Source organism: Aethalodelphis obliquidens, unplaced genomic scaffold (assembly GCF_003676395.1).
Source record: "Aethalodelphis obliquidens isolate GAN/ISIS:26980383/991018 unplaced genomic scaffold, ASM367639v1 scaffold3, whole genome shotgun sequence".
NCBI lineage: Eukaryota > Metazoa > Chordata > Mammalia > Artiodactyla > Delphinidae > Aethalodelphis > Aethalodelphis obliquidens.
In genome coordinates, this window is record NW_020837947.1 from 87,494,438 (window position 1) to 87,511,746 (window position 17,309).

At 37.1% G+C, this 17,309-nt stretch overlaps 1 protein-coding gene across 1 annotated transcript in view; it reads left to right on the forward strand.

Annotated features, from left to right (window-relative positions):
• EYS (EGF-like photoreceptor maintenance factor) overlaps positions 1 to 17,309 on the forward strand; it is a 1,677,823-nt gene that overhangs the window by 1,405,335 nt on the left and 255,179 nt on the right. The window contains exons 32-33 of the mRNA XM_027093793.1: positions 2,315 to 2,423; positions 13,492 to 13,712. Coding sequence (XP_026949594.1) covers positions 2,315 to 2,423; positions 13,492 to 13,712 — 330 coding nt within the window. The remainder of the gene's footprint in view (positions 1 to 2,314; positions 2,424 to 13,491; positions 13,713 to 17,309) is intronic.

A 17,309-nucleotide genomic window follows, 5' to 3' on the forward strand; every position in this document is an offset into this window, starting at 1 on the left:
AAGAAAGAAAGAAAGAAAGAAAGAAAGAAAGAAAGAAAGAAAGAAAGGAAGGAAGAAAGAAAGAAAGAAAGAAAGAAAAGTATAATAACGTTATTAAAATTAAAATTGATTATTAAGAAAAAAATTTTAAAAAAAACCATGGACGGATAGAATCCTAGGACAAACGGTGGAAGCAAGACTATACAGACAAGATCTCACACAGAAGCATACACATTCACAAAAAGAGGAATAGGGAAAAAAATCATAGATCTTGCTCCTAAAGTCCACTTCCTTAATTTGGGATGATTGGTTGTCTATTCAGGTATTCCACAGATGCAGGGTATATCAAGTTGATTGTGGAGCTTTAATCTGCTGCTTCTGAGGCTGCTGGGAGAGATTTCCCTTTCTGTTCTTTGTTCTCACAGCTCCCAGGGGCTCAGCTTTGGATTTGGCCCTGCCACTGCGTGTAGGTCGCTGGAGGGCGTCTGTTTTTTGCTAAGACAGGACGGGGTTAAAGGAGCCGCTGATTCGGGGGCTCTGGCGCACTCAGGCCTGCGGGTAGGGAGGGGCACGGAGTGCGGGGCGGGCCTGCGGCGGCAAAGTCCGGCGTGACTCTGCACCAGCCTGAGGCCCAATGTGCATTCTCCCGGGGAAGTTGTCCCTGGATCCCGGGAACCTGGCAGTGGCGGGCTGCACAGGCTCCGCGGAATAGGGGTGTGGAAAGTGACCTGTGCTCGGACACAGGCCCCTTGGTGGCGGCAGCAGCAGCCTTAGCGTCTCCCGCCCGTCTCTGGGGTCCGTGCTTTTAGCCGCGGCTCGCGCCCGTCTCTGGGGTCCGCGCTTTTAGCCGCGGCTCGCGCCCGTCTCTGGGGTCCGCGCTTTTAGCCGCGGCTCGCGCCCGTCTCTGGGGTTCGCTCTTTTAGCCGCGGCTCGCGCTCGTCTCTGGAGTTCCTTTAAGCAGTGCTCTTAAACCCCTCTCCTCACGCACCAGGAAACAAAGAGGGAAGAAAAAGTCTCTTGCCTCTTCGGCAGGTGCAGACTTTTCCCCGGACTCCCTCCCGGCTAGCCGTGGTGCACTAACCCCTTCAGGCTATGTTCAAGCCGCCAACCCCAGTCCTCTCCCTGCGCTCCGTCCGAAATCGAAACCTGAACCTCAGAGCCTCAGCTCGCAGCCCCGCCCGCCCCGGCGGATGAGCAGACAAGCCTCTTGGGCGGGTGAGTGCCGGTCGGCACCGATCCTCTGTGCGGGAATCTCCCCGCTTTGCCCTCCGCACCCGTGCCTGTGCACTCCTCCGCGGCTTCGAAGCTCCCCCCTCTGCCTCCCGCAGTCTCCGCCCGCGAAGGGGCTTCCTAGTGTGTGGAAACTTTTCCTCCTTCACAGCTCCCTCCCACTGGTGCAGGTGCCGTCCCTATTCTTTTGTCTCTGTTTTTTCTTTTTTTTTTTTCTTTTGCCCTACCCAGGTACGTGGGGAGTTTCTTGCCTTTTGGGAGGTCTGAGGTCTTCTGCCAGCCTTCAGTAGGTGTTCTGTAGGAGTTGTTCCTCGTGTAGATGTATTTCTGGTGTATCTGTAGGGAGGAAGGTGATCTCCGCGTCTTACTCTTCCGCCATCTTCAAGCCCTCCCTCTGAATTGTCTTTTGAAATTCTGTTTTAAAAGTATGTCAAGTACTTCCGTATGTGTACCTTTTCATTTGATTGCATCGTTCTATAAACTCTGATAAATTTTCAACTGTGTATTGACCATTTCTGCCACTCATTCTACAAATTCCCTTAACCTTCTACTCTTGGTTATCTCTGAGACAAAGTACTACCTGGTATATTAGCAGCTTGCCTTCTGAGTTCTGATAACTGTATCACACTGTAATCTCACAGCTCCCGGTTATGCAGCCATTCATTTCTTATTCCATTTCTATCTCCCCCACAGGCTAGGGAGGGGAAATTTCTACCTAGGGAGTTTAACATCATTTAACATCAATGTTATGTGTCCAACAATCTCCTACATGAATGAGAACATATGTCAACCACAGTGAGCACTTAAAAGTTATCAATAACTACTCATACACAGAAAGCTCTTTTTGTTCTGTGTGGGTTTAACTTTCTGAAAGCATTTCAACTCCTGATTTAAAGACAGGAGGAGAGAAGGAAAATAAAAGGCGCTGTTAGAAAAGAAATATATCTTTATCTATCCTAAAATGTTCAGACTTGGTTGAGACGATAGTTTAGGATTACTGTGATCCAGAATGTACCTCTCTCCTTGGAGTACTTATCTATGTGCAAAGTTATCCTCTTCTTACCAATAACACATACAGTAATGGCCTCTTCTGTTTTATTTATAGCTACACAATGCCTGTTGGCAGCCCTAGGGTTGCTTGTATGATTGAAATGGCTGCAGATGGAAAACCTCCAATACGGAAAGAAGACACCAAGATACCTCATGTGTCCCAGGTAGATACGCAAATATCCAGTTTCAAACATTACCAAGTGTGCCCTCAATATTTCAAAGTGTTTAAGTTACTAAGCATTAGTCATATTTCTTTAGAGAACAGATTCCTTGTAAAAAGCTCTCAACAAAACACCAGAATATTCATCTCTGATACTTTAGGTATAATTAAATATATTTAATACTGCCTGTCATTATAAAAGTTTTATTAAATTTTAACAACTCTCACACTTTGCATATAATATGCTTTATTTTAATAAAACAGCTCAGGAATGGGGAAAGATTAGCAAGATACAAAACAGTGCTTAAAAACTTACACTTTTATAGTCTATGCTAGTGCTTGCGTTATGCTGTTTAAAGTCCCTTTTCAGGGTTTTAGATTTACAGGAAACTTTTCTTAGAAACACTGAATGAAGCTAAATTGAAAGAAGAGAGGATGTCTGTCCCTCCAGAGTCAAGGCAATTTGCTGAATTCTCTTCATTTTTATGATGTTGTTGGCTACATGCTTCTTAGTATGACTTTACAGCAATACATTTAAGATAAAGAATTTCTGATCCATTTGATCATCATGGAGAGTTAATTTGTATAATTAGAGCTCCAAAGTGCTAATTTGGGTACACAATAAAGTTCGCAATGTGTAGTGCCCTAATGAATTGGAAATTTCCTTTTATTTCTATTTTTTCTGGGTAGTCTCCTGTTGAGTGTATACAGACATCCAAAAGAAGCACATAGGAATATCTAACATTTGCATAAGTATATTACATTTTCCAAATTATGGCCATATATATCATCTCATCTATCTCCACAAGAACCCTCCAAAGAATGATTATCCTCTTTATAAGGCTAAGGAAACTGAATGTCAATGTCTAAAATTTCATGGTGAAAAAGCAAGAGACTTGATCCCTGATTTCCTGATTCCCAACTTTTTTTGTTCCCTTATAATACACTTTACGCCTCCTCATTTGCTGATGCAGAGATTCAAAACTGTCGAGTTGCTCATCAGGATAGGTATAAAATTGGTTTCTGTGTTTTAAAAAGTATGCTAGAGCCCAAGATGACCAAATATGTAGATTCATGACATGGAATATTCAAATGGTGGAAAATATACGAAACACTCATAGTTTTGTGAAAAATCCAATATAAAGCAGCCAAGTGTGATTTTTATCTTTATTAATTCCTTATAGTCAACTACTTTTTATATTGAGAACTCCATATTTTCTTATGAATAGCATATAATATAACATAAATATTAATGAATTATATCTTAATTCATAGAATTAAATTCTAAGCATTTTTATACTTTAACTCATTTAATCCATACCAAAAGAAAAAAACCTGTGAGGTAAATACTATCCTCTGCAAATAAAGAGGAGTAAAGTTAAGGCAAAGAGAGGTTAAGTTTCTTGCCCAAGGACACACAGCTATTCTGGGATTCATATGCAGACATTCACACTAAAGAACCCGTGCTTTTAACCAACACTATGCTTCCTCACAACCTTTGAAATGGTGTTTTCCCTTAATCATTCTATTGCAACTGTTAACTCTTTTATGTAATTCTCACTTATTGTGTGCTATTATTTTTTGTGGTGATAAAGAACCACATACTATAAGATTTATCCTCAAAAAGTTTTTAAGTATACTGTAAAATATTGTTATCTGTAGGCACATCGTTGCATCTTGCATGACTGAAACTTTATACCCATTGAACAGCAACTCCCCATTTCCCTCTCCAACCAGCCCATGGCAACCATCATTCTACTTTCTGCTTCTAAGACTGTGACTACCCTAGAGACCTCATATAAGTGTAATTACCCAGTACTTGTCCTTCTGAGCCTGGCTCATTTCACTCAGCATAATGTCCTCAAGGTTCTTCCATGTTGTAGCATATGATAAGATTTCCTTCATTGATAAGGCTGAATAATATTACACTGCATGTATATACTGTGCTTTCTTTATCCATTCATCCACCGATGGACATTTGGATTGCTTACACCTCTCGCCTATTGTGAATAATGTACAATGAACATGAAAGTGCAAATATTTCTTCAAGATCTGTTTTCAATTTTTTTGGATAAACCCAGAAATGGAATTGGTAGATCATATAGTTCTATTCTTAATTTTTTGCAGAACCCTCATACTGTTATCCATGGCAGCTGCACCATTTTACATTCTCTCCAACAGTGTACAAAGGTTCCAATTTCTTCACAGCCTTGTCAACACTTGTTACTTTTGGTTGTTTTTTTTATAATGACCACCCTAACAAATGTGAGGTGGTATCTCATTATGATTTTGATTTGCATTTCTCTGATGAGTAGTGATATTGAGCATCTTTTCATATACCTTTTACATATGCCATTTCTATGTCTTCTTTGGAGAAATGTCTCTTCAAGTCCTTCTTTTCCTAGTTTGTTGAGTCTTTTTATCATGAAACAAGGTTGAATTTTGTCAAATGGTTTTTCTTCATCTACCGAGATGATCATGTGAGTTTTATCCTTTGTTCTGTTAATGTGGTATAACACATTTATTGATTTTTGTATGTTGAATCACCCTTTCAACACAGGGATGAATTTCACTTGTTCATGGTATATGATTCTTTTACTGTGCTCTCGAATTTGGTTTGTTAGTATTTTATTTAAGATTTGCATCTATATTCATCAGGTGTATGAGCTTGTAATTTTTTTTCATAGTGTCTTTTTCTATCTTTGGTATCAGGATAATGCTGGCCTTATAGAAAGAGTTTGGAAGTGTTCATTCCTCTTCAATTTTTTGAAAAGTCTGGAAAAGACCAGTATTAATTTTTCTTTAAATATTTTGCAGAATTTTTCAGTGAAGACATCTGGTATTGGGCTTTCTTTGTTGGGAGGTTTTTGATTACTGATACATTCTCCGTATTGATCTGCTCAGCTTTTCTATTTGTGATTCAGTCTTGGTATGTTGTATGTTTTTAGGAATTTATCCATTTCTCCTGGCTTATCCAACTTGTTGGTGTATAATTGTTCATAGTCATCTCTATAATCTGTATTATTTCTGTGACATCAGTTGTAATGTTGTCTCTTTCATTTCTGATTTTATTTGAGTCTTCTCCCTTTTTCTTTAATTAGTATAGCTAAAGGTTTCTCAATTTTGTTGATCTTTTCAGAAAAACAACTCTTAGTTTTGTTAATTTTTTTCTATTGTTTTTCTATTCTCTTATTTATTTCTGCTCTAATCGTTATATAATTTCATTCCTTTTGCTAATTTCGGACATAGTTTGTTCTTCTTTGTCTAGTTCTATGAAGCGTAAAGTTGGGTTGATTTGAGATCTTTCTTTTTAGTGAAAGTGTTTACTGCTATAAACTTCCCTCAGTACTGCTTTTGCTACATCTCATAAGTTTTGGTATGTTGTGTTTTCATATGTCTCAGGTATTTTCCAAATTCTCTTTTGATTTCTTCTTTGACCCATTGGTTGTTTAAGAGCACATTGTGTAATTTACACATATTTGTGAATTTTCCATTTTTTCCTTCTGCTATTGATGTCTACTTTTATTCCAGTGTGGGTGGAAAAAATATGATTTTCAATCTTCTTAAATTTGTTAAGATTTGTTTTGTGACCTAACATGTAATCTGTCCTGGTTAACGTTGCAGTGTGCTTAAGGAGAATGTGTATTCTGCTGCTGTCAGATGGAATGTTCTATATGTCTGTTAGGTCTATTTGTTCTATAGTGTTGTTCAAGTCCTCCGTTTTCTTATTATTTTCTATATGAATGTTCTATCCCTTATTGAAAGTGGGATATTAAAATCTCATTCTATTATTGTACTGTCCATTTCTCCCTTAGTGCTGTCAATGTTTGTTCCATATATTTGAGTGTCTTGGTGTCAGGTGCATATATATTTAAAATTATTGTATCTTCCTGGTCATTTGATTCTACTATCATTATATAATGTCATTCTTTGTCCCTTGTTGACTGAAGTCTATTTTTTCTGATATGTGTAGCCACTGCTGCAATGTTTTGGTTACCATTTCCATGAAATATCTTTTTTCATCCTTTTGCTTTCAGGCTATGTGTGTCCTCAAATCAAAAGTGAGTCTCTTATAATAGAATATAGTTGGATCTTGTGTTTTTTTTTAATCTTTTTTTATTCATTCAGCCACTTTATGTTTTTTGATAGGGAGTTTACTCCATTTATATTTAAAGTAATTACTGATAAATACTTGCTATTTCCATTTCAATCATTGTTTTCTACCTAGATTTCCCCCCCCTCTTTTGCTCTATTGCTCTCTTCCTTTGTGTCTTATTGATTTTTTTTAGTAACATACTTTGATTCCTTTCTTATTTTCTTTTTTGTATCTTCTCTAGACATTTTCTTGTGGTTATCATAAGTTACCACAGAACATCTTATAGTTATAACAATCTATTTTAAGCTGTTAGCAACATAACTTCAATTGCATACAAAAACTCTAACCTTTTACTTCTGCCTGCTCCACACTTTATGTAACTGATGTCATATAGATATAAATATAGATATAGATACAGATAATATGTGCATAATTAACACATTTTTATATAGTGTTTTTAGACTTCTGTCTTTTAACTTCAGTACCAGAATTACAAGTGATTTATGCACCATTATGACAGCATTACATTACTATATTTGTCTATATAGCCACCTTTACCAGTGAGCTTTATATTTTCATATGCTTTCATGTTGTTGTCTAGTGTCCTTTCATTTCAACTTGAAGGACTCCCTTCAGCATTTCTTATAAGGTAAGTCTAGTACTGATAAGCTTGCTCGGCTTTTGTTTATTTGAGAAAGTCTTTATCTCTTCTTCATTTTTAAAGGACAGTTTTGCCAGATACAGTATTCATTTTTGGTAGCATTTTATTTTGAGCACTTTGAACATATTATCCCACTCCCTTCTGGGCTGCAAGGTTTTTGATAAGAAATACACTGAGAGTCTTATGGGGCTCCCTTATATGGGGTAGCTCACTTTTTTTCTTTCTTCTTTCAAAATTCTGTATTTCTTTTGACTTTTGACAAATTGATTATAATGTGTCTTGGTATGGACTTCTTTGAGTTCTTTCTTGGAAGTCCTTTGGACTTCTTGATTCTGAATGTCTATTTTCTTCCCCAGATTGGAAAGTTTTCAGCCATTATATCTTTAAATAAGCATTCTGCATCTCTCTCTCTTTCTCTCTCTCTCTCTCTCTCTCTCTCCCCCCTCCCCTTTCTGGGACTCCCATAATGTATATATTAGTCCATTTGATGGTGTCCCATAAGTCTCTTAGGCTTCCTTCACTTTTTTTCAATCTTTTTTCCTTTTTACTCCTCTAACCAGATAATTTGAAATGACCTTTCTTTGAGTTTGCTTATTCTTTTTTCTGCTTGGTCAAGTTTCCTGTTGAACTCCTCTAGTGAATTTTCACTTCAGCTTTTATATATTCAGCTTCAAACTTTCTGCTTGATTCTTTATTATATTTTCTATCTCTTTACTGATATTCTCAATAAAGAATATAAGACATTTTAAATGTTAAAAAATAAACATTTTCTTCATGTTTCATTTTCCTGAGCTCATTAAGCATCTTTATGACAGTTATTTTGATTTTTTTTCCAGTAATTTATATACCTCTGTTTCTTTAGAGTTGGTTTTTGGAGACATTTTCTTTGATTGGACTATGTTTTTGTGTTTCTTCTTGTGCCTTGTAACTTTGTAATGGAATCAACACATTTGAAGAAACAGCCATTTCTCCCAGCCACATGGACTTGCTTTATATAGGAAAGGTCCTTCACTAATCAGCCCAGTGAGAGATTCTGGGAACCTTTCAAACCTTTTCTGTGGATGTGTCTTCTCTGGGCCTGTCTTTTAAATTCTCTATTATAGGAATTTGCCAGTTTCTTTTTACAGTTGCTTATAATCTTTGCTCCCTCTGGGGTCTGTCTGCAGTACAACAGGTTCTCTGGAGTTGCTACAAGCCACCCAGTTCTCTTTCATTCTCAGCAGCCCCAAAGTTTCTATAGAGTATGTGAGTTGTGTCAGAACTCCGAATCAGGCAAAATAGGAACCAGTCCCTCAGGAATACCCCTGAAAAGCCAGAATGCTGGAAACACATTCCATGCCTCTCTACTCTTCCACCCTGCCCCAGCCCCAGGAAGAGGTCATGCTGCCTTAAGAGCAGCAGCACACTGTCCTGCTCTCTTTTGTTTTCAGTGACCCCCCACCACCAGGCATCTAGAGTGCAGTTTTCCCTTGGTATTTACATGAGATTTGTTCCAGGACCCCCCACAGATACCAAAATCCATGGACTCAAGTCCCTTATATAAAATGGTATCATACTTGTATATAACTTATGCACATCCTGTATACTTTAAATCATCTCTAGATTACTCATAATATCTAATGCAGTTTGAATGCTATGTAAGTAATCACTGGCATGTGACAAATTCAAGTTTTGTTCTTTGGAATTTTTTTCTGAATATTTTTGATCTGCAGTTGGTTGATTCTGCAAATTCAGAGCCCGTGGACACAGAGGACTGACTGTATGCCAGGTACTGTCAGTGCTTTAAGACAAAGGAGACAGGAAACCCATTTCTCAGACAACCCCCCTAAAAAGCTATTATTTTGGATGCACATTCCATTCACAGGGAGAAGTCAGGGGTTGCGGGGTTTGCCCATTCTTTCCCACTGAGCTGGGGGTGGGGGAGGGGATGCCTATAGTGAGTGAATGTGTGCTAGTCCAAACCTTCACCTTTGTTCTCAGGGACCCCCAACCTTGCACCCTTTCCTATCAGCACTTAGATTCAATCAAGATAGAAACTAGTCTCTTGGGCAGGACCCTGAAAAGCCTGCACATTGGATATATGTTTTAGTCTTCTATTTCCCTCCCCAGAGAGAGACTCAGAGCTGGAAGTTTTCTCCCAATTATGTCTCACTGAGTCTGTGGGAGAGCTATGGTGAGTGAGTGTCAAAGATTTTCCTGCCAACCTCAACACAGCTGGTTTCACAGTCACCTGGGGTACAAGTGTCTCTTAACTGAACTTATGTATTTCTTACAAAGAGACTTGGTCTGTGTAATGTTGTTGAATCAGTGTCTCCATGGAGGAAGGAGTTTCTGGAGCTTCCTTTTCTGCCATCTTGATGATCTGTATGATGTTATTTTCTGTTTAATTTCTTTATGTTTATTTCCCATGATTACATTTCATTCTCTTATAGACAAGAGTCATCCTACATCCTCCTTTTATATTTCCACTTCCTTATACCACTTGCTCACAGGTAGCAACTCAATCCATTGATTGCTTCACTAAAGTTCAGTTCTTTCTTCAACAAATTGAGAAGATATTATTTTGAGAACATTCCTTATCCTAGAAAGTCTTAATAATCAAAGATTTAACTGTGAAGTATGGGGCTAATGAGGTTTTCACTGATATTTATTAAATTTAAAAAAAAATCTTTATGTGAGCTACTTCATATTAATCTTATAAGAAATTAAACACTTCATATAAGCACTGCTCTATACCTTATGTCATGTATATTAAATAAAGAGAGCTATATTAGAATTCAAGCCATATTAATATTCCTTCTTGGTTGGTATCCAGTGAGACCTCACATATGTTGAATCTGGCAAATTTCAAGGTTCTAAGGAAGTGTAAAGTAGGAGAGGAGGCCTAAAAGACAAGTAGGAGACTGAAGAAGAGCAGGATTGAGTTTCATGAATCAGGTCATTTGTAACAGACTTGTATTAAACCTGCTATTTGCAAACCACTGCTGTACACAGTGAGAGAACCCCAGGACGACCATGTTGGACACCTTGCCCGAAAAAGGGATATAGATTAATATAGCAGAGACTATGCTCACAGGTTATCATACTATGGGGGAGGGGGGTAATCTTTGAACTGTAAAGGGATGGAGAATTTAGATAAATACTGATTTAGGTAAACACTGATTCTTCCTTTTAATCCCCTTTCATTTAATGTCTCCAAACAGTTTTTAAGAATTTAAGAAAAATCATATGTGAAAGTTACTTAAATAAAACTTTCTTCACAAACACTACCTAACATCATTTATCCATCTTTACTGATGTTTCTGATTTTGAATTTGTCTGCATACAATTCAGATAATATTAAAAACAAAAATTTGGTAACAACACAAGTAAAAGTCAGTTCATTCCAATTACAAGTCATCATATTCTTGGCTGAAGATAAGTACACTTCAATAGTTAATCTTAAGTAAAAAGTACATTTGCCATTACCTTCTCATTAACATAAAAGTTATTTGACTTCAGAAAGATTTGAGACTGTAAGACAAAACTATACATTGAATCAAGACATCACTACAGAAATGTATGTAGTATTCCAATATCCAAATTTAAATTAAAACAAAATGAAAAGGAGATAAAGCAGGTTCTCATCTGTGTCTACCACTCCCCAGCCTCCAGTTTTTAGAAATGTTTTGTCTTTTGCCTATTTTCTTATTTTACTCCTACATATTGTAAAAGAGAGACTATATTTTTTCCTTTAAAGATACACTTTGAGGGGAAAAAGAAGGTTCATTTCTCTCCTGTCAGATGTGGAGCCTTTATCCCTCAGTCACTATCCATATTTTTCATTATCTTGATGATCCCTCCTTGATTGTCCATGTCTGTTCTCTGTGGTTTTATCTTGTAAGATGATATCTTGATGTCAGACTCTATTCTCCATAGTCGGATTCACAAGGAGTTATTAGAAAAGACTTATTTAAAGACCTGTCTCCTTAAGAATTATTATACACACAAAAGGCAGCTCTTGGATAATTGAGAGCCCAGGATGGAGGAAGTCAACCATTCTAATGGTTATCTATGTGCAGTCAATGGCAGCTGCTCTTTTAGACGTTTCAGGATTCCAACTAAGATTAGACTTCAGATCAGAAGAAATACAGAGCCATCTACTTCCATTGTTTGGGTGTTTTTAATGATCTAATAAATCATAGACAGCTCTGTAGACTCTGCCACAGATCTGCCTACAGCTGACAGAAGAGGAAGGTATTTTTCCATTCTCTATCAGTTTTGTGGTAAAACAGCACACTTGTCAAAGCAGTGAAATGTTTGCTCTTCTAGGTGTATAATCAATACACAAAAATGTCAGAGGTCTTCAGTGAGAGGAAGGACATGGTCTTGGATTCGCTGAGTCTGTAAGTTCACGATGGATCCCAGATTGCATTAGCAGTGAGTCACTTGTCTTAGCTGATAAAAGAGCTCTGCTAATTGGTTGCTAGAGTAATTCACCTAAATATGAGAAAAGATGTGAAAACAAACAGATGTACTACTATCTGCATAAGAGCTTTATCAATACACCATGAAGACTCCACCCCACTGTACTCCAAGAGAGCTATCCTCTGGATGACTGTATATCTAAATCCTATATGAAGTACTTAGAGAAAAACTGAAGGACTACCCTTTGGAACTGAGCCCGAGTTACTAAAATAAGAACAAGAGCTCCAATAATAGTTTGATCTATTGTGGGTCATGGAAATGCTTTGGTGATCCTAGAATTGAACATGCTTCTGTTCTCTAAAAGCACACGTACATCAAACCAGCACATATTAGTGTAAATATTAAGTAATATTACTGGGCATCTCCCATTCTCTCCTCCCCTTAGTGGCCTAACTTAGTTATTTGTTTCTAGTTTTTTAATTCTTACAATCACGCTTTTCCATATTAATGAATCTGTAGTATCAATTTAAATACTTTTCAGACATCAGCTTGGAATGTTTTAGCATGTTTTAGAGATAAGGATGTCAGAGATATAAATGCACAAATCCTGCTACATCTGTCAGTCATATGCCCAACAGACCTGAAGGTCAGGGTCTCATTTACCAGTCCATCCAGACTCTAATTGCAGCTCATAAAGTCTTATTGAGGGGAGTTGCATTTTACATACATTTAAATGATGAGAGTTCAATTTATATATGTTGCTGCAGGGAGGGAAAGGAGAGATCAAGTAGCAGTTACATTGTGCAAATGACTTTATCATCACTCTAGCCAATGAGTAAACTTTATTTTCAAATAAAGTCACATTCTGGATAAAGAAGATGCAGTACCTATATACAATGGAATACTACTCAGCCATTTAGAATTGCAACAACATGGTGGACGTAGAGATTATCATACTAAGTGAAATAAGACAGAAAGAGAAAGACAAATACCATATGATATCACTTATATGTGGAATCTAAATTATGACACAAATGGACTTATCTATGAAACAGAAACAGACTCACAGACATAGAGAACAGCCTTATGGTTAAGGGGGAGAAATGGATTGGGAGTTTGGGATTGGCAGATATAAACTATTACATATGGAATAGATACACAACAAGGTCCTACTGTATAGCACAGGGAACTGTATTCAATATCTTGTGATAAAGCACAATAGAAGAAAATATGAAAAAGACTGTTCTTTTGATAGACATTAAGTTGTTAATTAATTTTGCTATTATAGTTTCTTGAACTGTCAAAAAAAAGAATGTATATGTATATATGTATAACTGAATCACTTTGCTGTACAGCAGAAATTAACACAACATTGTAAATCAACTCTATTTCAATAAAATAAATTTAAAAAAAATAACAAAATCACCTTCTGAGGTTCTGGGGGTTAGGACTTTAACATATGATTTTAGGGGGAGAAAATTCAATCCCTAACAGTAGTTAATTAACAAGGCTTCATTTTCCTTATCCATTATTATTTGGTAATGTTCACATTAAAATGCAAACAAAATACCTTTCAATGCAAAATTAAAATGCGAAATACCTTGCATTCCAAAATACCTTTCAAAGTAATCAATCAGCAAGGTTTGTTGAATACCCCCCCCTTTTTTTTTTTTACTAAATTTTATTAGATACTGTGAGAGGTACAAAAAAATTGCAAAATAAACGCCCTTTTCTAAACTAACTTATCCTATCACCTACTAGTGATGACAAAATTAAGCAGAAATTACAGCCTGTTTTATGCAGAAAAACACATCAATACATGTAATTACAGAACAAAACATCTAGGTCTTTCCCATATAATCTGATAACACTTCATAAAAAGATATTTTGTTGTTATTTTTCCTAAAGGTATATTTTGAAAAATTGTTCCTTGGCCATATCCCGGCAACTGTTAAGATTCCTAAGAATGCAGGCCACGTTTATGGATTCAAGGGCTGCATTCAAGAGCTTCAAGTAAACAACAAAGAATTCTTCCTCATCGATGAAGCCCTGAGTGGGAAAAACATTGAGAACTGCCACATCCCTCGGTGTGAGCATCATCTGTGCCGCAATAATGGTACCTGTATCAGGTATGTACTAGCCTCCTGCCCTCAAGCCAAATTCTTAAAACAACAAAACCTGCAGTACTGTCATCTGGGTGATAGAAAAGAAAGGTCGGGAACTTCCAAGTTTTTGTGTACATCACCTAGACGATGATGTTTGCTCAAAGAAATTTATATATTGTGGTTCCAATGTCAGAAATTTCTGAACTCTGAAAATACTAGGTAACTAGACCTGATTTTGGCAATTTTAAATGGATCTAAGTGTAATTTTACCAAGGTGTTCTACTCTTTGAAAACATGAATGAGAGATTATTCATTGATAATGGTTTTGGTGCATTAATTTTATTGTTTGTTTTTGCTTCATCTTAAAAATAAATATACTTAGGTCTCTAAGATTAGAGATGGAGAAAGAATACCTATATCCATTTCTTCTTTGTATTGGCAATTTTTACTTCAAGGAGGAAATATCTTACATAGACTTTTTTCCACCTTGAAGTAAAAATTCATAATGCTTATAAGCTTAAGAAGATCTTAATTAAAATTACTTCCTGTTCCACTAACATGTCTTAAGTGAATTGACCCTGAGGGAGTCTCATTTGGGCAGTGTAGAAAATATTCTCCAATTTCTTCAATCCTCTGAGAAATCTTTATTTCAGGGCTACAAATAATGACAGAGTGGAGGCTGAAACATGTACAGATTATAATAATTCAAGTCAAGGAGAAATTGACCAAATCTCACAGGAACTATCTTAATTAATTCACGTCAGTGTTTCTAAGGGACAAGTTATCAAGTAGTTAATGACACTATAAGCATAAACATCTATGTGCATAGTGTGAGAAAGAGAAAAATTCTATCGAAAATGTAGGATAGGAAATGGTAGGCAGAGATGGGCTCTGAAAGTAATCACTCAAATAGAAAAAGAAAATAGACAGATGGAGAGAACAAAATGGCAAGGCAAGACAGAGGAATGGACAGATGTGATAAAGTCAGGGTGATATATTTACCAGACAATCACAAACTGACCACAATAAACTTGAAGAAAACACATAGTGAGAAAGGAAGGTATTAGCTCTTAGAGTGTCTAAAACATTTGCTTCTGATTAACTGTGTCTAAGTCTGTGCCTTAATTTACACATTTGTAAAATAACAACCTATATCACATAGGTAAAGTATAACAGATAAAGTTTTAAAGGATTTTAAAAGAATGAATTTTACTTGGCTATGGTCACTTGTCTGAAGGAAACAAAATCAACCCTTTACTTAGTAAGTATTCTGTTTTATAAGGAACCCATTAATAGCGATTATTTTTTAAATTGTAATAATGCAAAAATTATCCAGCAGGACAAACTTCAGAACTCTCAGGAAAAAAAATGCATTTTTGCCTAATTAAGTGAAATAGAAACAGGATAAAGGCTTCTCCTCTTGACTTTCTAATGACTGAAACACATGACTTGCCTTTGATCAATAGAATAACCAATAAAATAGGGTGACAAGATGTCACTTCCATGATTATGTCACAGAGGATTGTGAGCAAGGAGACTCTGTCTCTTACCAGCTTTGGTAAAGTGTGAAGCAATTGGGGGAAGGTCCATGTGACAAGGCAGTGAGGGCAGCAGCAACCAGAATGGCCACTGACTGACAGCCAGCAGATCTGAAGTCCTTGGTCCTCTAACTGCAAGAAACTATATTTTACCACAAATCACATATGCTTGGGAGCAGGTCTTTCCCCAACTGAATGTTGAGATGAGACCCCAACCTGACCAACACCCTGTCTGAGCTTGTGAGACTTGATACAGAGGACCCAGTGAGGCCTTCCCAAACTCTTCATTCAGGGAAACAATGAGATAATAAATGTGTGTTGTTTTAAGCTGCTGATTATGTAGTAATTTTTTGTTATGCAGCATAGAAAATAAATACCCTCTAATTTTCTGAATAAATATCTAACATCACCAACTTGGAGAAGCAGGGAAGGGTTTGTTTTATTTTAGAACAGTAATTGTCTCAGATATTGTAAACCAGGTACATGTTAATAAAATAAACCTCTCATTTTCATAAATTAAAAGAAACTCACATTACTTCCAATCTTGTTATTTAATATATACTTGAAAATAAAAGTCGGGATTGTCATCCGAGTAGGATAGTTATAAGCAGTCCTAGGTAGAATTATACTTTGTCTGTCATTTCCTGAGGGACAACAAATAACCAAGGATTCTGTGAAGCAAAGATGTGTAGTCAGGACTGTCCTGCACACAAGGAGTTTTCACTCTAGCGTAGAAGTTTACCAGCTCTTCAAACCTTAGGGTGAAACTTTCCACAGAAATGTATCTCTCTTCTGTCACATACATTATTCTGGCTTTCCATATCCGTTTCTCAATCTTTCAAACTCTCAAAGTTTACTCTAAAGAAATCCATTCAAACGTCAACAGACTTTGGCAAACACTATTTAAGGTCTTCCAGATCTGTACGTGCTTTCTTATGGCCAGTAAAATGGAGACATACCAGCTGTGTACCCAACAAATAAAACACTTCTCCCTATCCTATGAACAAGATTTCTATCTTGGTTGCCAATGCTGAACTTCCATGACCCACCCTTTGCATCACTGCATCCAGAACACGTTGATCTATGGCAACTGTGACTTCATTTCAGCATCTCCCTGTGCATGCCAACACCATCATACACTGGAGCTGGTCAGTTCCCAAACAACAATAACAAAAAAAGACTTCTCAGAAGGATCATAAGAACAGCCCCTAGGAGATCAACAGTTTAATATGAGAAGAGCACAGTTATAGGTCCACAGGGAAAATCGTCAGAATGAGAATGCTGCTTTCCTTCTGTTCTGTCTAAAACACCAGTGCACAATCATAGCAGAGCAGTTCAGCAGTCTGTGCAGCAACCCAAAAAGAGAACAGAATATGTACTGAAGGAGATCTCTGAGAGGCTGTGAGTACGTTCAGTACAACGAGAAGAACACAGATCAAAGAAGTAGGTCCTAAGAACCACTACCACAACCAACAATCTGCCCCCAGCAGACGCCTGCCCACACTTGGAATACAATGAGTGGTGTAAAGTTTTCCAGCCAAAAATCCAAGAGAAACTGCTACTGAGCCATGTTTTCTAATGTAGAAACATGGATCTGAACTGGCTTAATGCCTTTGGAAACTTACTTCTCATCTATGTTGCTGGTCAAAGCCAAAGGCTCCTTTCCTCTATGTGCTGCCACATCATAAAATGAATCTCTCCAAGATCTTCCAAACTCTCTTCCAGCCCTTTTCACCCTTTGAGTCTGTCCACACCATCTGACTTGATCCCACTCCTGGGCTTAGCCAGGCAGGCTTCTAAACTTCCCTTCTCTTCTCCTACTTTCCCAGAAAGGGAGATTAGATTCAAGACAGCTTTCAAAATAGCAGAGCAATTTATATAAGTTATATTAGTATTCAACATTTCTGAATCCAAAGGGGATGGATGAAATGAACTGATGGAATTCTTTTTATGTCTACAAGTTTTATTATTTTATTTCCAAAGTAATAAATCATCTATGTTCAGAATAAAAGAGTCATTATTACAAAGACAAGAAGAAAGGACTTGTACCTTTCTGCTTTCTTGTCTCAAGATATAAAGACAC